A 27,519-nucleotide genomic window follows, 5' to 3' on the forward strand; every position below is an offset into this window, starting at 1 on the left:
CTACGTGTAGCCGCGCTTCTGCAGTTCCTCTCCTTCTTCGAATTATTCTTTTGTATATTTTTCGTCCACATTCTTAGAAGTTATGCCGGCCACAAATCTCGCCATGATAGCGTTCCTGTCAACGTGGGCAACCCTGGCAACTTCGGCTCCAGTAGAGAACGAGGAAACAAAAGGCAAGCTACTGTATATTTTTTTCCACTTCACCAAATTTGCGCACCAAGTTATGCTGACGATGATTTTTCTCCTTGGCTATGCTGTGGTTGCAAGATCAGCCTCGCAGTTCCATGCTTCCCATACGAACGACGATTTCTATCGCACATCTACATCAATGCATTTAAGCAAAGCTGAGATAGCGAGAGATTTCATGAGCTATCGAAACGTGTATACATCCACATATGTGCTCCAGGAACTGAACATGTAGAGCTATATCTGACGCCAACTCCAGCTGTGAGTGTTTTAGGAAGAGGCCAAAATGTTAAGCTGTGCAACTTGTATGAGAGCCTTTCTCTTGGGTTTATGGCACCCGTTGACTACGTCATCAGTTCTTCGTCGTCCGTTTTAGCTCCATTTGACAGCTCTTGCGTTATCGCAATGAATGATATGTAGTCACGTGGGGCTAGGAATGTGTGCATTACAGATGCAAGGAAGGCCGGGGGGGAGGGGGGGATTGCAGACGGGCACGGCTGTTGCTATTTTTCTTCGTGGGGGAGAGCGTGAACTTTTTGGGACCTTTATACAAAGACAAGCGTATAATACTAGCACTAGACGCCCCCCGCAAGCGACGAAACTGCTGCCGTAGAGAGAACGATGGCGGCTCCCGTTTTCGAAGATGTCCGCCGACACCGCAACGAAAAATGTGTGCGTCAAAATCATTGGGACTGAATGCTGTTATGGGAACTGGCACGCCAAAGCTATTAGAAACCGCTCTCGTCTACAAAAGAATATGCAGATGTGACACAGCAATGCCTGAGACATAATTAGCGGTGTTCTACCGTGATATAGTCTCGTTTAGGACTTTCTCATCATCTGAGCTCGAACTCATCCCCTGGCTTTCTAACGGCGATGGATGTCATTTGGACGCAGTGGCATGGGTCAGGGAAGTAACGTAGTAGAGGCTAACCGGGCGGAGGAATAAATTTTGTTGAACGCATAGGAGGAACGCAGCTTCCTCTTCACCCTTCCCGAATTTCCATGAAAGGCCAGACACATTAAAGGCCTAGGAGTAATGAACTAGGCGCCTCTACAATCACTGTAGGAAGCGTTCACAGTTGCAAGGCTGTGTTTAGAAAAAAAAGCATCGTGCCGCCCTGCCACTTGGACGGAAATATTGTTATTTATATAAAGCCCTCACCCCCTCCTCCTCTACATTACAAAAGAGAATTATTTAGCTGACTTATTTTCGGTAACGTTGGTAAAGATTGACAGTTACTTCTAATTTATTACATCTGATCGGAAGTTTTCTTTGTTACGCCTTTTTTCTAGGAGACTACGCAGTGTGCAGAAGCGAGGTTTGCAAGCAGCGAGGTAAAGTATTCGGGGCTACTTTTTTATTTCACGCCTTACTAATTCATTCAAACGTGCACTGCACTTAAAGGAGCACTGAACACTCCTCCATTCAATATTTCTTTAGTAAAACTCCAAGGCTCTTTCCACGCATATTGATGTTTGTCAAGCCACAAAATACGCCTTTTTTGCTCAAGAAAAAAAAATGGATTTAGAATTCGGTTCCGTCGCTCGAAACAATCGCCTGGCGTTTCTTTCGACACGAGCGGGGACTCTTGTTAATTCAATATCACTTCAAATTTTCTATTTATTCGGGCTGAAAACGTTCTGATCTTGTCACCTTTAAATGCATTAAGAAGGCTCCGTTTAATTCAAACCCCGCACAATCTTTTCCGGAGCAGTTAGAGTTACCGACAGCTGTGAGTCTGACTCCTGCTTCGCCTTACCGGCGAAGGGCGCATTCCACGAAACACGTGTCCTGAAATGCCAGAATCATGAAGAAACTCAGTGTACACATTTTTTTTCCCACATCCTATTCTAGCGGTATATTCGAAAATGTAACCGGGGAAAACAGAGTTACGAGATGACGGATCGGGAGAGGGAAGCCAAGACGGCGTAGTGTTACGTCCACTCATCAGATGCGACCTCTCTTCTCATCCTTGGCCACGCACCAACCAGCCCCACTCTCTACCTTGTTGAAAGGCAACCCTTCAGTTTCCCTGGGCCGATTTCCGCTCGGACACCTCAATCGAGACCGCACTTCACATCTGATATCAAAGGGAAAAGTGATAAGTGAGGGCTGTGTAAATGCTGACCATAAAAACGTTGCAATCTTCGTCGAGAGCACTAAACGAAAGAAATGTAGCATAGGCCTTAAGTTGTTTTTCCGGCTTCAAAAAATATAACAATGCGATACGCCGCCGTATAAAAAAAAATATGCGACATTTGGTGGAAGTCACTCGAATATCAGTTTTGTGTTTGTGTCCTCCCTAGATTGAGGCTAAACTACGAACAGACGGAGCGCATGTATATTTTGCTTATCAAGCAGCACATGGTGTATCCCTTTAGTGCCCGATAGGAGCATCTCAAAAAATAAGCATTGTTCCGTCGTTTTCTAAAGCTAAGAATTTTCATGCTGTCTCTTTCATTATTCGTCTGTCTTACTTCGCATGGATGTCATTGCCTCTGCGAACTGCAGTTTTTTTCTTTTCGCGCGCAAGTGTGTTTCTCCTATCTGTGCAACTGGAGGAGGGCCGATATGATTTATCGCAAACAGGACTACAGGACAATTTCTTAATTGCAGCCCTCCGATGCGTATTCATTTACTTTCTACGAGCAGATAGATTGATCTGAGTGGACCGTAAATGCATCGCAATCGCATAAAATCTTGCATACAAGAACCTATATTTTGCTCATACCTCATGAAGCGCATGCCATTTATACATAATGCGCACATGCACCCTCTGCAGCTACCTGAGCTATTATGACGCCACGCAGTTATTAAAAAGGTGGATTCAAATCAGACTCAAATCGAGTTGCGCAGAACGAGCCGTGACAACTGCGTATATTCAGTTTATTGGCCTAAGACAAAAGCAGAGCGATGAGAAGTATGTTACGTAAAAATTACTCTACTAAGAACGTGAAATAGACGCTTTTGATTGATTGATTTACTGATTGATTGATTCATTGATTGATTGATTTCTCCATCCAGCCAAACTTATCAACGATTCCATAGACGAATGCGTCGACCCGTGCGAGGATTTCTACTCTTACGCGTGCGGCGGGTGGGTAAAAAGGCACAACATATCAGAGAGCAAGTCTTCGACGGGCACTTTCGACCTCCTGACTGACCAACTGCAGGAGACGCTTAAAAGTAAGGGCACGTTACATCCATCCTCTTTGTTTTTAAAGAAAAACTAAAGATTGGTACACCTGCGACGATATTCTTAGGAAGAGGCGAAACAAAGGCGTTCTGAGCCTTTATTTACTCTTCTTGTTGCCCTGAGCTGAGAACTCGGTAATCAGCAGTCCATATTCTCTACAAATGCGCACTTGCGCCTTGTTCCATATAAAACTATATTGAACTGTCCAGTGACCTAGTACAAACTACACTGGGCCCACGATCTCCCCTGCTTTGTAGCACCAGCAAGAGCAGGGTCAATCTGCAGATGTACAGAGGTTTTGAAATTTGTCTCTACTCTAGGGGCTCCCCCTGAACACTTTATGGGCACTGTTCCCACTTCCAGTTATTGGTCGATTCGCTCTCGCCCTACCATAAGCTTGCCGTCCCGGTTTTATCTCAGCTGGTAGAGCGACTTCTCCGGTGAAGCGGTGATCCCGGGGTTCGAACCCCGGACCAGGACGGATTTTTCTTTTCCTACGTACTTACTGTTTAAGCCGCATAGCTTTCCTTTGTGTCCGCGCTTGGCTTGATGCCAAAGAGTAATTACTCCCTTCTTATTTTCTCGTATGTGCTGTTTCATCCTTTGTACCTGTCTCCTGTTCTCTGCGTGCTCACTTTAGTTCTAGAACATTCAACTCGAGTGAGCGGTTTTCGACGCCATAAAGCTGCAATGATCCGAATACAGAAATCTAATCACGCTTTAGAATTGAAACAAAACTTAATTAATATAAGAGACACTCAACACGACCTTCCACTCGCTACTGTTTTCTGAAACGAGTCCGGCTTTCTTGGGCACCACGTTTAATTGTGAGGAAACTGTGGAATATTGTAAGATAATGTTTTGAACATATTGATCGGAATGGTCTAATATTTCTGTGCGTTGAAACATATCGCTACTTGAGTTTGTCTCGCGCTCGCACCGAATAGTTAAGACTGCCTTAAAAACCAATGGCCGCAAATAACAGGAAAGTACAAGCGTCCCGCGGGGGGATCTGCGGCTCATTTCACGGTTGTGATGCAGTCTTCCGATATTCGGAAAAACTGCGTACGTAAACAGCTGCCCGCTGAAAAAAAAAACGTCCTTGTTCCGAATATCTGGGCACGACGCAATATCTTGGTTCGGAATATCTGGGTACGGAACATCCGGGTACGGAATATCTGGCTGTCAGATGCGGTGTCATCACCTTCCCCTATTTGTTCGTGCTTATGTATGGAGTGTCATTGGAATCTTCCGCAGCCTAGGCATGGGAACTTTATATTTTGTTCATTCGTCTGATAACTTCGTCACTCTTTTTCCTACCACCTATTTAGGCATACTGGGAAACATGACCCTGATTTACGAGTGCCAGAACGTCACAGACAAGGCTGCTGTTGCTTACAACGCCTGCATGGGTATGTCAGCTTTCCATCATGTCAAACACAAGCTAGCAAGACAATTTTTTTTACAAGTGTGCTGTTAAGCTAATTGCTACATTACTTCCGAAAAAAAAAGCAGAATGTCACTCAAGACGAGGACGTAAAAAGGGGGGGGGGGGGGGGACGAATCGGACGGGCACTCGATCCTACGGTCTCCTTCTTGACCTTCTCGCTTTTCACTTTTTCTAGTAATTTCCTGCTTTTAATTTCCTTTTAACAGTATTTTACTTATTTAGCCGCTGCGACTTTTCTCTTCAGCAAAAAAAAAAAAAACAATACGACATTGTTACGGAACAGAGTTTTTAATGGTCTTTGCCCTGCAGTGGACGTAGTCAAGCTGACGATGATGATGTTGATGATAATGGTGGTGGTGGTGAAGTTGACGGTGGTGGTTATGGTGGTGGCGAGGGAATACTACCGCAACATAGCACCTATTGAAAAGAGGGTCCAGGCACGTAATCATCAGCCGAGTCCATTACAAGGCAAAAGACTCAAAGCGACCTTCACTTACTCCTGTGCATACCCTACAGTGACAACGTTATTTAATTTCCTTATGGCCTCCCTCCATCCATTTCTCGACCGCCATCGGTTACGTTTGCAATTCTGTAGTATGCAAATCTATAGAGTTCCCAGAATGACAGAATGCAAGATTAAAAGACCAGTTGTTTTTCAGTCACAACACTGGCGCATCCACGAGATCACAAACTCATGTATTATTTATTTATCTAAATGATTTATTTGTTTTATGATTACGAAGATGAGCATTCGCTCCAGCGGCATTCATTACCAGCAGTTCGGGGCAAGCGTTTCTAGTTTCCTTGGCTGCCACCACGTGGCGCATGGCTGCGAACATTCAAAATAACCGCACTGACATCACCTGTGACGTCGGTGCGCGATTCGTTACGTTAGAATGTTATAGTCACCTTCCGTTGAAGCCCTATAGACTATTGGCCTTTGCAGCTCACGGATGGGTGCAGTCCCGATTATAAAGGCTTTCGTCGAGCTTGTCTGTGCTGGCAATTTATTTTTCTTTATTTAATACCTAGACAAACACCGGCGCGAAAGTCAAGCTTCTTTCTTTTGAACAGGACTCGTGGTGATAGCGTTTGTGAAGTCATATTTGCAAAATTAAGCTAGAAAAAGAAAGCATCGTAAAAGGTATGAGGGTTGAAAGTTCGAGGAAAAGCGCTCGAGGTCATTGCCGTAGGGATTACCGCATTTACTCGTGTGTTTAACGCACTTTTTCCCTGAAATTCTCCGAAAAGTTATCGTGGTGCGTTCACTTCACGGGGTGTAGTATTTGAAACAAAATCTTGAAACGATAAAAACAGAATAAAGCTGCAAGTTGATGGAATAAATATTTCATTCTGTACAACCTGCCTTCTAAACAAAGCAAAACGCACTCTTCAGAACGGTTTCATAGCTCGGAAGATTAGTTAGCACTTTTATGTTAAACCTAATCGAACTTGCGCGTATAACTAGCTCAGCTGTGCATAATGCTAACCATAGAAAGCAGATCCACAGTTCACTCATGTACAGCAATTTTGAAACAAATTCCTGAAATATTTTTAAAATTGTAAAATTGTAAGATACTTTTACGGTAATATTCAAGACAATGGTTCATTCTTCTTATATGTGGCAAAATATTCCTTTTCAAGTGTTTCCATCGGTCGTATCGAACAGTTAAGACTCCGATAGACAACCAACGGGGAATGCTTTTGACGATAGCAAAGGCTTTAATGGAAAAAAGAATTCAAGAGTGTCGTAGGGTCCTCTGCAGATACATTGATTGCTATAGTGAAATCTTACATACTGTATGAAAAAAAAATGGCGTTCATAAATGATTTCCCGTTCAAAAATAGTTTTGTGCAGAATTGCCGGGTATGATAGCTCAACTCGCGGCGTTCCCCAACCGCAACAAGTTGCTATAGTCATTAATGTGGCAGGTCGAAGGCAGAAACCCTTTGTGAGCAGGCGTAGTTTCTATTGGTTCTCGGGTTCCCCGATGAACATTAAGACAAATCAGGCTTTGTAGTTTTGCGCAGTTCTTTCGGCGTCCAAAAGAGGGCGCGCCTGCTGGAATTCACTATCCTCATCAGCAGGCTGCTCACAAAAAAATAATAGGGTGCGTTGACAACGCGAGGGAGGCGGTGGGGTCAACTTTCTAAAAGCCAAAGTAGGAGATGCGTTCGTTATGCGAGCTTATTCATTATCCGCGTAAATAAGGTATACAAGTAGACGCAACAAGGGAGCGCTTATCGGCTCATACAACGCCCACTATGCTCATTCAAGCTAGCTTTTCATCACTTGTGTGCCGCTAAAGGGCGCCACCGGCACAAAAACGTCATCGCGCTGTCGTTTCAAGTTAACTTGTCCGGCACTGTATACGCAACGCCTATACCTATTAATGCATCCGAGTGTACGTGTGTGCATGAATGTTTTTTTTTTCTTTTTCAGCTGTTCCAGAGTTAGGGGACCAGCCGAATGTTATGAGGGAAATAATGAACATGTCTGGCCTCGCCCACTGGCCGATAACCAACGACACCGAGGAGCTGTTCAAAAATTGCACCGAAGTGCTCAACAAGACTGGAATCTTCACTGTCCTTAACGTTTATGTTGACAGAGATATCAAGAATATCAATTCTAACGTCATTGGGGTGAGCAGGCCACCGCAAAAATTGAGGTCGAAAACATATAACAGCTCTTTTTATTTTTATGGTTTTTTTCTGATACAGACTCACTCTAAAAGCGACAGGTGATCGTCTAATGGTTGCGGGTCGAACTTCGAAGTCGAAGACGACAACTAATGAAAGGTTCCAGTTTTCCCGAATGACTGTAACAGGAAACCATCACTGACATGCGTAGAAGCTCTGAGGGGAGCGTGGCGGTCCTCATGTCTTTCATTGCCAGATTATTCCACAGTTAACTGCACTTCGGAATCAATTACACTTTTATTTCTGGAATATCCGACTTTTCCTGATACAATATTGACATGACTCAGCCCACAGCAAAGCCGTTTTACCTAGAGCACCCGCCTCGGCTTCGGGAGGTGTTGGGTTCGACTCCAACTGCCAGCCGGTTACCCACCGGTTTCCTCAAAATGGGTACAATCTATGGCCCGGCCTGTTGCTCGACTTGGTAGGGCTACATGGCTTGGCAAAGGCGCCCGCGCCTTCAAATCCCGTCCTAGTGGGCTTGGAAGAGAAAGAGATTAAGCTTGGCTTAATCTACGCTTAATCTCCAGCTTTTCCCTCATAGTTCCAAACCTTGTAACACCGACAGTTCACGAAAGAAAAAATTTACTGGGACATCTAAATACATTCATCATGATCATCAGCCTTACTACGCCCACTGCAGGGCAAAGGCCTCTCAAATGTCTCTCCAATTAACCTTGTCCTTTGCCAGCTGCGCCCACCCTATGCCTGCAAACTTCTTAATCTCATCCGCCCACCTAAACTTCTGTCGCCCCTTGCTGCGCTTCCCTACTCTTGGAAACCAATCCGTTACCCTTAAGGACCAGCGGTTATCTTGCCTTCGCATTACATGCCCTGCCCAAGCCCATTTCTTCCTCTTGATTTCGACTGGGATGTCATTAACCCTTTTTTGTTCCCTCACCGCCATGCACTTCCGGTCCCTTAACGTTAAGCACCTATCAGTTTTCTTTCCATAATTTTTTCATTGTCTTTAACTTAAGCTTAACCATTTTCGTTAACCTCCATGTTTCTGCCCCTTAGGTGAGTGCAGGTAATATACAGCTGTTGTACACTTTTATCTTGGGAAATATTGATAAACTGTTACTCAGGACCTGAGAGAAAATAATTGTATTAGGTGTTGGCAATCGGACGGCATTAGAAGCTGTTGATGTCTTTACATTCAGTTTGGTGTCGTTCTTTCATGACTGTGTTTGCAGTCCCATATGCGTGTACCTGCACACAACCGGACATCCCTTCGGGTCATCTAGCTTCTTGTTAGATGTTTCCGGTATGGTCCAATCGCTTCCGTTCTTGTGAGGTCACTTTCGGTCTGAGAACTATGCGACCGACGACTCATTTTTTCCCCGATCAGGTTTCTAATGCTTTCGTATTGAAAAAAAGGAAACATTTTTCTCTAACGTACGATTTCGTTCTTTTCAGATCGATCAGTTAGAATTCAATACAGTGGGAAGAAACGAGCTCACAGATCCAGATCAAGAATACAACAAGGAAATAATCGATGCCTATAAGAAACTCATCGAAAGCGCATTGAGTTTTATGAGACCCAACCTGACTGAAGAAGAACTAGAGAATATTTCTGAGACGCTTGTGAACTTCGAAGGACAGTTGGCCAATGTGAGAACCGAACGCCCCCCCCCCCCCCCACCCACTTTTTTTTGTTCACAATAAGACGAGCACAGCTTCGTCTTGAAACGATTCCGGCACTTTCCAATATAGCTCAGAGGTTGCAACACAAAGCAAGTTAGTCCAAATTCTTACATTTATACACTCCAGCGCCTACTTTTGTTCTGAGGCACGTCTTTGAAGAAAACACTTTGGAACTCTGAAATTGCAGGCTCCAGAGGATGCGGGGATCTTTTTAGTGCACGTGCATTTAATTCCGCATCTCTATGCTCAAGACACGAACTACAGTCGGCCGCTACGAGAAGTCAAAAATACCCATTCCATGAGTCCGAAACGAACGGGTGTAGCAGAACACACGGCAGGCATATCCGACGCTAATAAAGTAAGGCTGACCTTTGTGAACGCGTAAACACTCACGTGACAATATGCGTACGCTCCTTCGTCAGCACTAAAGCTATGCGTTGCTCTCTGCGCATGCGCCCCGCCCTAGGGTCATTTAATTTTGTACAAGCCGAATAAGTTACAGTATACCTAAGAGATCTCTAGGGTAATATTGTAGCCGCTTATAGGCACCGAGCAGACATGATTTCCTCACCTGATTTCCCATCCATTGGTTCCAGCTGACGGCGCCTTCCGAAGAAAGACGAGACATCATGAAAATTTACAACAGAACTACCATCGGGGAGCTGCAGAAGAATTTCACTCACGTGAGCAATTATGTGACACCGCAGTTGATGGATGAAATGTTTTTAGGGGAATCCCCGATGGGGGAGTAGATTTCTAATAAGGGAGTAATTACTCGCTGGCATCCACCCAAGCGAAGCCACGCGGCTACAAAGGAAAGCTAAGCTTCAAAGGAAAGCTTGTGTGGCTGCGCTTGGGTGGATGCCAATGAGTAATTACTCCCTTATTACAGTTGATGGATATACTGAAAGGTGCGACAGGCTGGTCGGTGTTAGAGGTCTGTTTCTGCACTTTAAACAGGAACACGCCTATATGGGAGTAAGAAAGGAGTAAGATATTTCCCTAGAGCACTCTCTTTTCTGGGCAGGGTATGCTGCCCAGATTCCGGAGTAGATTTGGATCATTAAATGTACGGGATACTTACCCTCAGAAACGGAGGCATGTTCCCACTGCAAAGCATAGTGGCTTGATGCAGTTAGCAATGGGAGGAGGCTTTTAAACTCGGCACCTTAGGCCTTGAGATTAGCAAATAGAGGAGATTGAAACATCGGTTAAAATCTTCGTAACTTCTAGAACTCTGGCTTGCCAGTCGTAAGTATTCCGCCTTTTAATGATGGAAATATCCCCCATGACGTGGGCAGCATACCGTGCCCCTTGAGAGGAAGCGCGTTAGAGGACGGATTACACCCTTTTTACTCCTTTCTTGTTTAGAGTGTACTGTGCCACCGAGGAAGCGAGTCGCAAGTGAGAGCACGTTTGGTAAGAAGGCTACACCTTTACCGCTGGCATACATATGGCAGCGCAAGAGCGCATTGTTATGGTTTTTTTTTTATATTTCCCCGGCTTTCTTGAAATGCCGGGAAAAATAAACCACGTAGGAGATACGTCGGCGAAAAACTCAATGGGTTCTTTCTTTTTAACCTCCCCCCCCCCCCCCCGTTCCTACAACTTAACGAAACTCCTTTGACCCTAAAGTGAATATGAAGCATTTTTCAGAAAAGCTACCAGCTAATTACCTAATTAAGTGGCATTATTAAAATACCTTCAGGAGTGCCAGGAGGCGGAAAACAATGCCATTGGCTTCACTCAGATTGGTTCAACTTACGTAAAACACCCAGCATGTTTGTTCGAGCGGCGCCGATGGGGTGCTGGTAGGAATTTCACTGAACGCACGCTAGCAAGAACGCAGCAACGTACACGGTGCCATCATGAGCGTTCTGTTCGCTTCTTTTTTTGCGTGTAAACTTTGACCACAAGAGAGCGCGGTGGCAGTGACAGGGACTCATACTTGGCAGTCGTCGGGGATCCAAATGTCCCTCCCTATCAGCTGTTCTCCATCTGATATTGACAGGGAATTCGATTGGTATACGCAGCATGCATCGCCTTATTCAGTCCCCAACGTCTTAGAACTGCGCGTTCAAGATCGCGACCTTTCCCGAGCAAACAATTCGTGCCTCGCAAGCCAGAGGACTAACAATGACCGAGTCGTAAGGTTTATGGTTTACGGGGGTTTAACGTCCCAAAGCGACTTACGCGATGAGGGACGCTGTCTTGAAGGGCTCCGGAAATTTAGGACCACCTGGGATTTTTTAACGCGCACTGACTTCGCACAGTACACGGGCCACTAGAATTCGCCTCCATCGAAATTCGACTGCCGCGGCCGGGATCGACCCCGCGTCTTTCGGGTCAGCAGCCGAGCGCCGTAACTACTGACACACCACGCCGGCCTGACTGAGTCGTAAAACTGGCCAACTAACACGTCTCTTGAGAACTGGGGATTCAGATTTCACGCGCTCATCATGTTTGTCCTAAGCTATGTAAGCAGTTTCGTGTTCACCTCATGTCACGGAAAATCTAGCCTCCACTGCACTCTGCGTAATTAAATGCTGCAACCTGCCTGCTATGTAAGCCTGTCACGAAAACGTCTGCATCATGTGGAGGTGCCTGTCGCGTCACGAGTGCAGTGCCTATGGCGGCTAAAATGTTACGAATTCTGTGTGTTTTTTTTTCACATTATTTCGACAGGTGCCGCTTTTCAATTTCCTCAGGAAAGAATTTTCGGAAGCAAATATCACTCTGAATGAGAACGAGACAGTTGAATTGTACGCCTTGAAATACTACGACGAACTAAATCGTTTTCTTGAATCAGCTGACTCGTAAGTACAAAAAAATAGCTTTTTTCTCAACATTAAGGGGGGGGGGGGGGGGGGGGGGGAATTTTTCGTCCGTACATTGACTACAAGTGAGATCTGCCCCTTATATGACGTCTTAAGATTATAACGTTGAAAATCTCAAGAAATATTTCATTATACTATGTGAGACTATTCGAAACAATTTTTAAACCTAAAAAAATGTGGTCAGGAGAAACTAATCCACCTAATCCATCTCGATTTTACTCGCACCCTGTCTCGAATTCAGGGCACAGATTAGTGGCCACGACTAGCCGTGCTGGTCACATGTTACATGAGTGCCTGCCGAGACAGTCAGCAAGAAAAAAAAAAGCTGGGCTGAGGCTTAGCTAAAGTGTTAAGCCTGGATATCTCGAAGCGAAAAGCGTTCAGCAAGGCGTTCCTCTCGGGATTCTGGCGTTTCAGCCGCTTCTCTAGCCTTGATCATATCTTCGCTGATTTTGAAAGCCAACTCCCACGCTACCACTTTTGGGTCTTCTTCTCCTCCTTCCATGGCGAAAGGTCAGACGACGGAGGCAGCGCGCGGCGGCGACGACGGCTGCGGCAGCAGCGGCCGCCTGCGCTCCGCGTGACGTCACTCGGTTTCGCGCATGCGCAGCTGTGGCAAATCTGTAGTGTGGCTCACGCGAAGCCCTGTGTTGACGAGCCTAATGAAGCTTTTCGCTTCAAAAAGCCCACATATCTGGCCTGCACGACAACTTAGCCACATAGCACCAATGCCTTTTTTTTATCAGATCGGTATGGGCCTACTCGGCCCGTTCCGAATGTTTACTTCTAGAAAAAACAATGAAAAATAGTAGCGACCGACTGCCTGAGCGCAGTCCATTACGCAGGAGCGCAATTATTGCCCGACGGTACTGCAGCCAAAGTAGCAAAATGTTGTCGTTGAACACGTCCGACTGCGCCTAGGACGGACAGGGGAACAGAGTTTACGGCTGTATTTACCCAAGCCATTTTGCACTGCAGTTACATGTACCATCGAAGAACGACTGCGTAGCATCCACAGACATGCAACCAAACATAAAACTTACCATTAGAAAGAAGACGTAAAAAGCAAAGAATTAAAATACTGTGCCAAATCATGCATGGCGAAATTAACTTTAATATAGAAAGACATCTACAGCCTCCAGGCAGATTGAGCTCCCGCCTTAATCATCACAAAGCGATTCGGCGATGCTTAACGTGAGCTAACGTGTGTCGCCGCTCATTATTTCCAGATGCTATCGAGCACTGGAATAAACTGCCCGTACATGTTGCTGAGTCTGTCGGTGTAGCGGCATTCGTGAACGCACTTGGTGACTCTGTCTAGGAATGAGATTCCTGTGGATCTGCGCGTGAATGACTGCCTAATATTTCTTGTTGCACAGCAGGTGGCTGTACGCCAGTGTGAACTGTGTTGCGTTTTTACGCTCTCTTGTATTGTATGCACTCGAAGAGGTTTGTGCATTCTTTTGTGTATATGCATTTTTATTTTTATTCATTTTTCCTCCCTGCAATGACCCTCAAGTGAGAGTTGACAGTATTCATAAAGGAATAAATAAAATTCAGTAAAATAAAAAAAATTACCGGCATGCTTACCGTCTGCGTCGACGCTGACCATAAAACCTAGAACGTGGGTGCCGAAAATTTCGCCCCCTTTTAAAAACGTATCCTTGGTCATGCTGAATAGCCACTCTCATGATGGAGAAGAGGGCAGCACAGTGTTGTACATATAAAGTTCGTTTTTTTAAAAACCTCTGATACTACTTACAAATCGTAAAATCTCTGACTTCGCTTCTTATTTGGAGGCAAAGTTTATCGTTCACTGCGGCAAGTAGTCACGCGCTTTTTTTTTTTTGAAGAATTGGCCGTCCGCAGCGTCCCAAGCCGTCGGCAAGCATTGCCGCTGCCTGGTACATAACTGTAGTCAACAGCAACGAAATCCTAAAATAGTTGTTCGTATTAACTCTCCTCTAGACTTTTAACTCCGTCTCAGTAAATCTCTTCCTAAGAAAAGAGAGTGAAAGAAACACCAAATTCTCTCTCAAAACGCGACGTGCACATGCTTTGGTCATCCGGTCAAAAAAAACTCCATCCCAGCCATTCTCCCCAATCCCCATTTTTTCCCCACAGCTATGGCGTTTACAAATATAAAACTACTCTAAACAGAAGGGAGTAAAAAGAGAGTAAACTCCCCTTTTTAGCGCACACCATTTAGCGTTAGAGGACAGCTTACTCCTTTTTTACTTCCATCTGTGAGTACCCACACACACTAACAAACACGCGCAATAGGCTTTTCTCGTAATGGTACTAGTAATGCTTTTGCATTAAAATAAAATAACCAGTACATCTCGCACAGTATTATTCCCCGGCGCTTCAACCCTACCGTATATATAAAGCTTGAAATGTGTGTGCGCTATAAGGACGCTTGAACCATTCTGTGCCATAAACGCAGCGGCCTGCTTCAAATTTTCATTCCAGAAAGACGCTGTACAACTACGCCGGCCTGAGAGTCATGATGACATGGGCGGCGCAAACATCTGAGCAATTCCGAAATGCTTCCTTCGAGCTTAAACAAGTTATTTCGGGAGTCGTCACCGACAGTCCGCGGTGGGAAAAGTGCGTTGCCATCGTGAACGACGCCATGCCCGAGATTGTCGGTCGTCTCTACGTACAGCACAAGTTCAGCAAAGTAGCCAAAGAAGAGGTAACCGGAAATACTCTCGAACGATAGTTCCTAGCGCAATTCGTTGGTAAAACATTCAACTCAAAAGAGTAATAAAGAGCAGGGGGTCAGTCAAGTATTTTCTCCTTCTTGAGGAGAGATAATGCTGGCAGAGCGTAAATCCGTCTAAAAGAGAGATAGGGAGGGGGGATGTGTGTGTGTGTGTGTGTGTGTGTGTGTGTGTGTGTGTGTGTGTGTGTGTGTGTGTGTGTGTGTGTGTGTGTGTGTGTGTGTGTGTGTGTGTGTGTGTGTGTGTGTGTGTGTGTGTGTGTGTGTGTGTGTGTGTGTGTGTGTGTGTGTGTGTGTGTGTGTGTGTGTGTGTGTGTGTGTGTGTGTGTGTGTGTGTGTGTGTGTGTGTGTGTGTGTGTGTGTGTGTGTGTGTGTGTGTGTGGAGCGGGGGGGGGGGGTGGGGGGTTAGTTGAGCCTCCAAATAAGAGTTTGCAATGAGTATTGGAGCGTGAGATCCTCAAATTTTAAGGTTGAATGTACAAATGTACTGTCTTTGCCTAAACTAACAAAGCATTGGGGTGTCTTGTCAGCCATAGAGTGGAGCCCTTATGACACATTTAAAGACTGAAACGTCTAGGAAGGTAGGGGTACCAGTTCTGCATACCTTACACGCATTTTGTGCGCAAAGAATGCAAAAGTGATCCGCTACACACCGAAGAACAAACTCTGTTGCTACTTACCTTGAGCAAACACGATACGTGCAAAATAAAGTTTGAAGTGTGTATATATGCTTTCAAACAGTAACTTATATATTTGTATTACTTGGGCACAGCAAGCTCTTATACAACGCCCATGACGAATAGCAGTCGTTTTTCCAGATGACTGCAGAGTACTGCCATGCGAGGCACTTACGCTTTCCCATTTCAGGTCGAAGACCTTACCAGGAGGCTCACAGCAGTCTTTAACGAGACGTTGCAAATGGCTGAATGGATGGACAATGAAACGAGAAATGCAGCTGAGGATAAGGTGCTGTGCCAACCTGTTTTGCGAGATTCCGATAAATGCTATTCGCCCTGTTTTCCCTGGCCCTTTATCAATTACTCCCACAAACAAAAATTTCTTCGCACAGTTTAAAGACTGTCCACAGACTTTTGTCAATGAAGTCTATAATCGTTCTTAGACAAACCCCATAGACTTGTCTATCGAAAATAAAAATTATATGCACGGTCTGTAGACTGCTCGCAGATTTATGGCCTTACACTTTTAGTGGACTTTTCGATGGACAGTTTATAAACTATAAAAAGACAAAAGAAAAAATATATATGAAGGCAATAGAGCCTGTAAGATGTGTATAGAAAGTCATTAGACTATTAGCGTAATTGCAATGTCAACAGAAGCCATATTATATTGCACTAAAACCACGACACATGTTACCGCTAATGGAACCTCTGACCAAAATTTTACTCACAGATATAAAATTTGGCTAGGGAATAGCTCCATACTACACCATACATACTACTTTACCGACACGTGCTGCAACTAACTATAACAAACTTGTCAGCAAAACATGCAGCTGTTACATTGGAGGTCATGAATGCATTGCCTTTTTGGTTTTGCAGTTGATGAAAATGGGAACAAAAATTGGATACCCGGAATGGCTGTACAACAATAGTTATCTGGAGCATCTTTACCAATACGTGAGTATGATGTCTATACAGACCTTATCGCCGACTGTGGCAGTAGTTGGTAGTGTTTCAAGTCAGATACGTACGTACTTTTCCAGCAGTTCGTTTTCATTTTAACGAATACCGGTCGCCATCTTTCCCTCGTCTCAATCGTACCTTGAGCCATTGCTTAAAGGCCCCATCAGGCCTTGTAGGCTGTGTTCAAGCATGTGACTTAAATCAAGCGCGATAAGCAATGGCTTAAGCACGGAACTGTTTGAAAGTTATGGTCGCACGAATACAGAAATAACAGCGTGACGGCTAGAATGTTATGTAGGAGACTATAGAGCCAATGAAAGGCTGGAAAAATGAGTTTTAACGCCGTTAAACCGAGTATGACGTGCCAAAGCACTTTTCCTTCTAATTCGTTTTACTCTTTCCTAGCAGTTGCCTTACATTTTCCTCCAAGACAATTTCTTTTAAACTTTCGTACCACGTGACCTCCCCCAAGCCACGCCGTATCCAAGTCATTTCATCTTAAATTTCAAGGATCAAAGGTCAAGGGTCAAAGGTCGAGGATTCAGAGGCCCATCAATTTTTTCAGCACTGCTTCGTGGAGTAACGCTTTCGCACTAAAAGAAAACCCAGCGTTTCGGCAGCAAACCATATCTTGCATCAGTGATGAGGGAACTTGGAGATTTATGTCGTTCTAAACCTCTGGTTGGTGCTAGTGTCCTTCTTCATTACAAACCAAACCAAAGGAAGCCTTTTACGTTCAGAGTATACCGGAGTAGCTTCAACCCGTAAATTTCAGACTATGCTTTAGCAGAGTTATTACAACAGTCCTCTGAAAATGACGCTTTGCGTTCAGCTCCGCTTTTATAGATGTGGCTAGCGTGCCATGAAATACATTTGGAATACAGCGGCGACAGCCAGAGCTGGTTGTGACGATGTAATGCAACCATGGTCTCTTGGGCTTGCTCACAGGGTTGCGGACCAGCATGCGATGGCGAAGGCTTAGACAGCGTCAGAGTGGAGCAAAGAAAATTAAAATAAAGAATAAATACGTTAGGGTTTTGACGAGCTTAAACAGACTAGACGTGCGAAAGTGTGTGTTTAGCCTGACTGGCTCCTGGTTTTCTTTGCTAGGTCGTCGGCATGTCTGGCGATGGCATTAGACCCAGGTTAATGTGATCTGATCTGTTCGCGCCGCAGATGGAAGTTGATGAAGACGACGACGTGCAATGCACAGCGCGGGAGTGTGTTGCAGTTTAACACGAGGTGTGACCGGCTGCGGCAATGGCATAGTGCTCTTGTGCAGTGAGTGGCCAGTGAAGCCGATTTGTCTGCTCCGCCGCGAGTTCGAATTCCACTCTCGGCAATATTGATTTATTTATTCGAAATCAAGGTCAAGGCTTCAGCGATGGCCTGGTTTTCGCACCTTTGGTCCTGAAGTAGAGCTTTCGCTATAAAAGTGATTACTGTCAGGCTCCCGGGTAATTATTGAGAGGCGTGTAGCCCACACTAAGTAATATCCACAACAGTTGTTAGAATTTCAAAAACGCGGTTACCGTCGGAGCTGTGGGCCAGCAAAGTTTTGCTACATCGCGCCAAAATGCATGTGCTTTCGAAAAGCCTGCAGGCAAAGCAACCTCTCCAATGCACGTAACTCGTCGAAACAGCCAAAATTTATTGGGCCACAGCGCTGAGCGTAACCGCGTTTTTGAAATCCTAAAAACTGATGTGTACATTACTTACGGTGGACTACACGCCTCAATAATTAGAGAGCGTAACAGTAATAGTTAAAAATTAACTTTTCAGTATTAGTTAACCAGCCTGCTAGTTCGCGCATCTTTGCTGTATTCTAACGTTCTACACCGCTGACAATGCTATGCCCAAAAAAAGCGCTCTTCTAACTCAAAAACCCTATTTTTAAAAAATTGTGTACAGTCTTAGGCGAAACATCCTGTATAGAATGAATACGTAATGGCCTAGCTGTTCAAGACCTACATACTTCTTTTTCTGCAGGTACCGCAGCTTTGTCAAAACTGTCCCTTCGCGAAAATACTGCTTTGGATACAGCATAACCAATGGACACAGGCAATGCTCAAGCTGCGACAGCCGTACGACAAGGACGAGTAAGTTGTTGCTTCCCTGGTTCAAGATCCCTTGGCCTGCCCACAGCGAAAACGCTGCTATCCCACACAAAAACATTCAATCAAATCAATAATCAAGCCTTTCTGCTTAATGTGACGCCCTGTCTAATAAAGTGACTGCGTATCTAATCATTAATTGGCAAAGAGTTAAATGAAAGACGGGTTAACGGGCAGGTAATTAAGATAGCCTTAACTCAAACACTGTCGGAGCCAGAAGCACCCGCCGGGACGCGCAAGAGACGAGTGAATTGCATCCGGGAGCCACCTGGTGGCCCGGTATTCTGCGATAAAGATTTTGCATAGCATTTCCATTTTGTGCGCCTGCTAGTCTGGCAGCCTCTTTTCTGATTTCCTTGCATCTGGAGCACAAAGCGACCCACAGGACGAGTAAAAAAACTATAGTGTCTCATGATGTGAGCCGCTATTCTATAATACGTCGCCGAGAACATCCCATCTGACAAGGAACAGTTCTTGTTTTGAATTTCACTATTGTAAACAGGTTTTTGTCAGCGAAACAAAGAGGCGCCATTCGTAAACTATCACGCATTTATTAGCTGGGCGATGGCAATGCGGCTTCGGTGTGTGTCCGAGGTCGCTAGCGATAGCAACGCCATAAGCGGAGATCATGTCATCGAGCAGCGTGCCACCGCGGGCTGCTAAAGTATTGCTTCGCGTAAAGAGTTCAGAGGCACACAGAAAAGTCCGCCACGTACAGTTTTGATAACAGAGCGCCGAGCCACCAAATGGCAAGGAGTATAGCACGTGAATAATAACAGCACAGTGGATAAGAATGGGGTGGAGAGCATATGGCAAGTTCTCTCAGATCATGAATGGCAGGTTACCAATTTCCCTCAAGAGAAAAGTGTACAACAGCTGTATATTACAGGTACTCACCTACGGGACACAAACGTGGAGGCTAACGAAAAAGGGTTCAGCTTAAGTTAAGGACAGCACAGCGAGCCATGGAAAGGAAAATGACAGGTGTAACGTTATGAGACCGGAAGCAGGTAGAGTGGGTGAGGGAACAAACGTGGGTCAATTGATGACGCCCTAGTCGAAATCGGGAGGAATAAATGGGCTTGTGCAGGGCACGTAATGCGAAGGCAAGATAACCGCTGGTCCTTAAGGGTAACGGAGTGGATTCCAAGAAAAGGCAAGCGTGGCAGGGGGCGGCAGAAGGTTAGGTGGGCGGATGAGATTAAGGAATTTCCAGACATACTGTGGCCGCAGCTGGCAAACGACAGGGTTAATTGGAGAGACATTTGAGAGGCCTTTGACCTGCAGTGAGTGTAGTCAGGCTGCTGATGATGATGGTGAAGATGAATAACACGCGGAAAGTTACGCCTACAGGCTTCACTTTTTTTTTACAATGCATTCCAGAATGCTTTGCAGAACGCTTTGCTTTTCTTTCTAACTGCAGGTGGATTGTCGGTCCTGCTGTCGTGAACGCCTTTTACGACCCATCCAGCAACGAAATGGGTATGAACACGTAACGTTTTACAGCGATACCTGCTGGATAGCTCTTTCTGTTTCGATGGATGTATGGTTGTTAGGAAGGTCCCCTTTGAAACGGGGTGGTGAGTGGTGCCACCATGCTCGGTACATATTTATCTCTATATTTATCTCACCAAGCTGTCAAGTTTAAAGCGTATTATCTATAAATTCGCCATTTTTCGTTACTTGGAAACTTTATTCACTTTCACGTTTGACCAGTTTTTAATCCCGAACATGTATGCCTACGTCACCTCTTTGCTTTTGAGCCAACAATCTTCCAGTACCTTTTTGCTACTGTCTACCGCAGATTCAGTCAATTTATATACGTTGAATCTAAAGCATGGCGTCTCAGGGAGGGTGACTGTGCCTGTATCGATGTCTGGATGAATACTGCCACATTCTAGTAAAATGTGTATGTTCACTTGTTTCTACGAATTTACCGCTCCCCGCATATGTGTCATCGTTTTGGTTAAATTTATTCTTGTAGCTTCGTGTTCTAAGACGCCCTGATCTCGCTTGGAAGGGTGGGCGCTTCCTACTGAGTTGTCATTGAAAGATTCCCTCCTGATTTGCCTTTTCCATTTTCTATGCGGGCCTAGAGCCTCCTTTCTTTCCACTGTGTTAACCCATTTCTGGACATCTGCGTTTTTTCCCTGTCGTTTAAAGCTCTCTATACCTCCGTCCTGGTTTCCTTCATACTTTGTGCTGAGTTTCCTAGTTCTTTTACGTCACTCTGAGTGAACGCTCTTTCTACGCAGGTAATTAAATACCTCAGGTGCCCACCTGTTATCGTATAACTTCTTAAGGTATACCTCATAGAATACTTCACTCTGAGCGTCCCGTACTTCGAACGATGTCCAGCCCATATTCCCCTGTAACTCCTCGCTTGTGGTTTTTGCCGAGGCCATCTGATGTTAATCTGTCAGCAGCTCGGTGATTTATTTCCAGTCCCGACCGAACTGGTGCCCTTAAACATAAAACCTCATTCCCAAAAGTAAACCCTGGCATCATTATTCCTTTCCAAATGCCTCTCAGTACTTAAGATCTGTTTTACAACCTTCGCCGAGGCGCCGAGTGAAGGGAGCCAGTTCTCAGTGGCTGGAAGACACGAAAGAGCGTTTACTGATCTGGATCGAGAATGTATAGGAGAGGTGATTTAAGCACATATTTAGGAGTCTAGGAGCACAAAATAGCCACTATACAGGCACACACATTCGTACATAAAATGAGCGTATAGACAAGCCCCTAATTAGAAACCGAAACTTACACATACAGTACATCAGGTATTGAACTTTAATTGGAGCACCGTGATAGAGAGTTTTAGAAGAGTCGCACATTAATTACGACAACTGCACTAAATAAAAAAACACACGGCAAACGCGGTCGCCCAACACGGCAACAGTACGGATCGCAATGCGTTGCCGTATAGGCCATACGGCTTTGCGACTACGTTTCATCTGTTCAATATCCGGCAGCATGGATAGGTGGAATGCGCCAGCGTGTAGATGTTCTGACGTGTGAGCTGATGATATCGATGCCACCAGATGCAACAGACAGGCGAACCACGACAGTGTTTTTTCCAGAAATATCCTAACTGGCTGGCCAGCAGTAGCGGTATCAATGACGTCACCATGCAAAGCGCAGAAACGCAGAACGGAGAATGTTAAAGGGACGCTGAGGAGAAATCGAAGTTGGCTTGTATCGTTAAAATACCAGCTCCTGATCACAAAAACGTCACTCTTACTGATAACAAAGCTCTTTTAAGGTAGAAAATAGCAAGAACCAAAATACAGGTATCGCCACCACAGGCCAATCTCGCAAGTACAAGCGTGATGACGTCATAGGACAAGAGACGCCACCTTGGAGGAATTTTCCGTACTGCATGGAAAGCCACGACTCTTTGAGGCTGACAAAGAAAGGTTGCGCGGGTCAATATTGAACTAAGGTTTGTGTTGATGCCGATAGATCACTTTTATCACACAAGGAGGACAGGTAAAAGGCAACCTGAATGTTGGAAGCAAAGAAAACCGATGCTTGGTGGTTCCACAGGCGGACAGGATAGTTTCGGTTTGTTATGGCGCTTCGCGTAAGAGCTTTGTGTGCCCCGTGGTTTTGTTTTTTGACACGTTGCGATTTACAAGCGCCGAACAGCAGAGGAACTCCAAGTGCAAGTTAACCTTTGAAGAAGCCTGTTAAGGCTCGTCAGATAATCGCCACGGTCGATTAAAAACTATGACGGCGTGATGGGCGATGATTGTACAAGGCAGTTAGCAGTATAAAGAGCACTTGTGTCTTCGTGCGCTCGCCCGGCGAAATGTTCCCGGCTGTGCCAGTCACCTTCGAACTCTTTAACAGAAATGGTGTATTAGGGACGGGAGACAAGATACCAGGCAGTTAAGAAAAAATAGATTTGGAACCCGCAGAGACCGTGACTCTGCTCTCATCCAACTCGTTTGTTTGCGGTTCCATTCAATTCCTTCGGCAATTGGGCGGAGCTGTTTTCCTCGAGCCCTCGGATAATTTAATCCATTCACAGCACACATCTGAAGGTGCATGCAAGTGGGCGATAGAGCCCGATCCAGTGGACCCCGTACCTCCGGAAACGCGCGGAACCCGCTGAAGCGTCGTGCGTTGCTTTTACTTTCAAGCCGCCAACTTTAAACGCGAGCGCCCTTGAGCACCCATCCGTTTTTTGCGGCAAAAAAAAAAATAAATAACCCGGCCCTTGCAACCGTGAGAAACCTCCTCGACGCCGCCTGCTGCACCGTGCAACAGCACCGTGCAAGGAATCACAATCCATTGGCCCCAAAGCTTCGGCCAGCCTCCGATGGGCGCGACGCGCCGACCATGTCCTCACCTCTCGCGACTCCCCGCACTGGGGTTAAGATATTTAGTAGCAGCGGCTGCTCACTGAGAAAGGGGGAAACAGCCCGCCGGCGCCTAACCTAACCGTGCTCCCTCAAAAGCATCGCACGCTTTGTAAGGCTGAGGTCGCTGAAATGCAGGCCGGAGTTCTTGTGAGAACTACGTCGTCGGGTTCGGGAACGGAATCCATCGTAACGCTAGCAAGACGCCGGTGCAAAAGTAAACGAAGCGACGGTAGCGACCCCCGATAGATGCCTTCAACGTGCGGTGGCGGTAGCTTTCATTTCGGCTGCTGCTAGACTGCACCGCTAGCCACCAGTATCACGGAGTCTGCGTTTACTCCCTCCTTTATCCCTTCCCTTATGGCGTGGTTCAGGTGTCCAACGATATATGAGACAGATACTGCGCCATTTCCTTTCCCCAAAGACCAATTATTATTATTATTATTTACGCCACGCTTCACGTCACTCCATCCTGTGACATCATAAGAGGACACCGTGACGTCATAAGAGTGCGCCGAGTTTGAATCGGAGAGCGGGAAAAAACTTTTTGAACTTCGAATCCAAATTTCTTTGAAATAAATGCATATTTCGCTCCCGGACAAGCGGCAACAGAGCCATGAAATATCGAACTATCAGATTTCGCTAACAAAAAAAAAATTGATACAGTCCTCACTGTCCCTTTAACCAACCACTCTGTATTTCCATCTCGTTTAGTGCTTATTTTATGCGCAGAATGTCTTGTGCTCTCGAATGGAAGCAAGAAGGGCGCAGACTTTTTGTCAGGCATCCACTAGCCTTTCGGGTTACGCCGTAGGCAACTGTACCATGCGTTGTCCGAATAAATACTTTGAATTTTACTTTGAATTCCCACTGACTGGAGGCACGTGACGTCACCTGCTAGGAAGTTATGTCGCCATATCGGAAAATGCCTACTAGCCGGAGAAAAGTGATGTAATTGGACCGGAATTGACGTCACCATATTAGGTTTGTCTGCGCGTAGACTCCACCTTCCAAACGCGGTAGGTGGCGAGCGGTGTACGTGAAGAGCTTGGCAAGAGCAACCTTGGCCTCTTAACCGCCCCACTAATCACTTGCGTCAAAGGCATCAACAGCTTCGAATACTGTCGCCGTGCCAATACATAATGGAATTAGGTGCCCCGGGGCTTTTAGTCTTTATATAAGAGCCGAAACCAGCTGCTACTAACTGTGGAAGGAAAGGCAGACACGCGGCGCACAATTGACTGGAGAAATAAGACATTCGCACCGTTCGCCTTCCAGTGTACCCCTCAGGAATCCTTCAAGGCGTCTTCTACCAGCACGGACTGCCACGGTAAGCCACGGGATTCTTTCAAGTCTCAATAACCTTTAGATTCAGCTTTCGCTCTATAACAAAAGGTCGCGTTGTTCTACTGAAATCTAGAGACTTAGCTGATCGCCCTCAACCGCACAGTGACTGCGGCAACGACCGCATGTTGGCAAAATGTTCTCATCTGGAGTTGGCAACCGTACATTTCAACGGAGTATTGCCCTCACTAAGTGCAAAACTAAAAAAAAGGAAAGCAATTTTTCTCCACAGACTTTGGGTAGCGCTGGTATTAAATGCTGTGAGGGTCCTTCCGCATTTGTTCACGTCTGCGGCATCGTGCACCGAGCACAGACACTGCGGAGGGGCATCACTCACGCTAAGCAGAAGGGAGTGAAAAGAGCGAAAAGGGAGTAAGTTGTCCTCGACCCTACTCCCCTTTATAAAATGGTGTGCGCTAGGGGACAGCTTTCACCCTTTTTACTCATTTCTGTTTAGAGTGCAGGGACGTCTTATAAGATTTTTGGGACTACTGCTGCTGTTAAGCGCCGACGCTGGTTTCCGATAAGCCATGTAATGCTTTCTCAACAAAACACTTTTAAAATCCTGTATTGCGCGTCCCGAGGATAGACGTCAGTAAGTGGCGACGCTTATGTGAACACTACCTTAATTTCGCCCACAGCTCACTCAACTTTGGAGCCATTGGATCGGTGGTTGGTCACGAAATGACACATGGCTTCGACGACTCGGGTGAGTGGTATGAGAAAGTCCAATGACAGTTTTCTCAGGTGCTTCTCCTATTTGATGAAAAGCCATTGTCGAGTGCATCACACCAATCGCTTGTCCACTGGAACTTGAAGATAAAAAAACTGCTCTAGCGAATCCATTATAAATAGGGAATGTTCAGTGCAGTTATGCCTTTGCTCGAATTTCATCATGATGGCGTATTATGACGTTTAATATGAAAACCGGAGAAACTTTCTACAATCACGTTTGCTGTAATCATGCCATGATGTGCCTACTCGGATTCAGGGCTGTTAATAGACACCTTTAGCATACCGTGTAGCGTGTTACTCTTACCGGTACCGGAGCCTCGCGCAGTCAATGCACATGCGTAAATCGCCTTGACGGCGCCAGATGGCGCCAGGAACCCGGCAGCTTTTAGACTCCTCTCCCGCGCCTGCAGCATCGGGACCCATCAGCGTGTTCTCAGCGGTGGTGGGCGAGCTCCCGGTGATTCGGTAACGGTAACACGGTACACGGTAGGCTAAAGGTGTTCATTGAAGTGTTTGACCAAAACATATGGCATGAGATTTTAAGCAAAACACACAGAAAACCGTCCCCATTAGCTCGGTTGCTAGCGCGGTTGCTCCGGTGAAGCGGTGGTCATAGATTCGAACCCCGGACCAGGACAATTTTTGTTTAACTGCGAAGTTTCTGAGAAAGCTGTATAGCTTTCCTTTGTAGCCGTATAGCTGCGCTTGAGTTGGTGCCAATAAATAATTACCCTCTTGTTGCACATCCACTCCATTTTCGGTGGTTCCCCCTAAACATTTGACCAACACAGCAAAGTTGTCCACTATGTATTCGAAGTAAATTCAGTTATGATGATTTGACCTTCGTTAACGTCACTTCTCTGACACCCGCCCTTGAAGGGAGCCAGTACGACGCTGATGGTGCACTTCAAGACTGGTGGACAAATTCTACCCGCACCCATTTTGAGAAGAAGGCTAAATGCTTCGAATACCAGTACGGAAACATCACTGACCCAGAGGCCAACATGACGGTGAGGGTTCGCGACGTTGCTGTCCGTATACACCTTCATGACGTATACACTGCACGTGCACTCTGAGAAAACTGCATGCGTGTGAATGGATGGGCCCATTGCTTAAGTTTTGTTTTCGCGATGCGGAAGCCTTAGGTAAAGATAGAATGCACTGTAGAAATACTACACAGAACACCTGAACCACTTCTTGCGGCGTCTGGTAAATCAGTGATGTATATACACGAGTAAACATGGCATGCGTGCGTCTACTATAAGGCTTAGCTTAGTTTGCCTTCTCGCATCGACCTCATCATATAACTATATAAATTATTTTTACGCGAACACGTTTGGCCGTACAACCTTTTGTAGTCCAAGCTTAGAAAGTATAAATAGACAGTATTTTCTGGCCTACGTGGAATTATTACAGGAGGCAAATTCTGTAGACATTTTTTTTTATTTACTATGCACCGAACAACCTAGGAACGACTTCTAGGTAGGACGCTAGGGAGCCGGGGCTTCTGCCACAGTTCTCTTTGCGCACCTAGGTTAATTCTTCCAATCAATGCGCACACGAAGTTAACGATGCATTTTCTCTCACCTCATGCAGCTTAATGGCAAAAACACATTGGGCGAAAATATAGCCGACAACGGCGGTCTTCGAATGGCCTTCAAGGTAAGTTTAACTGTGTCCACCCGCATCGTATAGTGTAAATTTATTTTTAAAAATATACGATGCTGACACTCGTTATTACGTTCTGTTCATTATGCCGTAATATTTCTGCCTGGAACGTTAGTGGTAGTGGAAGTACAAATAATTGTAATAACTTGTATATTTATGTCAATGATTTGGGAAGGCTGAGGGTAGAAGTCGTTTGCACGCTATAGAGCACAGTACGGGAAGAGGTCGAGGATTAGGATCCCACCGGCAGCATGTGTTCGTCTTTTTCTACTTTCGAATCAATTATCCTTCCGCCATTAAATAATTACGCTATCATTTCTCTATATATTAACACTGCAAATTGAAAGAAGAGAAGCATTTCTCTATAATGTATTTCGGTTCGGGGACCGTTGGCTTCATATCTCCAGCACTGTTTTAGTTTCAAACCTACAACGCGCATAGCATTGCAGTGATATCGTGCGTGCTGTCTGTGTATGTGTGTGGGGAAGGGGGAGGGCGAAGCGTGCGAGTGTGCGTGCGCATGTGTACGTTCCCTAGCCAGTGAATGAAGTCAGCTGCACATGTACAAGGCTATCCCAACTCTAAACAATTGCTTAATTTTGCAGGCGTACAACAAACTGCTAAAAGACGAATGTGGAAACATTGACACTCGTTTGCCTGGCCTGGAACACCTGTCGGGAAAAAAGCTCTTCTTCCTCTCAAACGCAATGGTACATGCATTCCCGGGCCGTCGCTTTTCCGATCAGCGCCCTTTCGTATGATTGAATCCTCTTCCTCTGATGTATCGAGGATACATATGAACGATGGGCGTCGCTATCCGCGCAGGTATGGTGCAGCAACGTCCGGCCAGGGTATCTCAGGCAGCTGATCCAGTACGACCCACACAGCCCTGACCAGTACAGGTAA

General features: G+C 45.6%; 1 protein-coding gene across 1 annotated transcript; it reads left to right on the forward strand.

Annotated features, from left to right (window-relative positions):
* The first annotated feature begins 1,087 nt into the window (after positions 1 to 1,087).
* On the forward strand, positions 1,088 to 27,519 carry LOC144109544 (membrane metallo-endopeptidase-like 1). Its single transcript, XM_077642369.1, has 19 exons — positions 1,088 to 1,091; positions 1,483 to 1,524; positions 3,215 to 3,376; positions 4,718 to 4,798; positions 7,280 to 7,479; positions 8,956 to 9,150; positions 9,780 to 9,866; positions 11,869 to 11,999; positions 14,493 to 14,718; positions 15,613 to 15,711; positions 16,305 to 16,382; positions 18,378 to 18,487; positions 19,926 to 19,984; positions 24,145 to 24,196; positions 24,852 to 24,919; positions 25,825 to 25,955; positions 26,542 to 26,607; positions 27,219 to 27,323; positions 27,439 to 27,519. Exons 1-19 carry the CDS (start codon positions 1,088 to 1,090, stop codon positions 27,517 to 27,519), a joined length of 1,977 nt encoding a protein of 658 aa, XP_077498495.1.

This window comes from Amblyomma americanum, chromosome 11 (genome assembly GCF_052857255.1).
Source record: "Amblyomma americanum isolate KBUSLIRL-KWMA chromosome 11, ASM5285725v1, whole genome shotgun sequence".
Taxonomy (NCBI): Eukaryota; Metazoa; Arthropoda; class Arachnida; order Ixodida; family Ixodidae; genus Amblyomma; species Amblyomma americanum.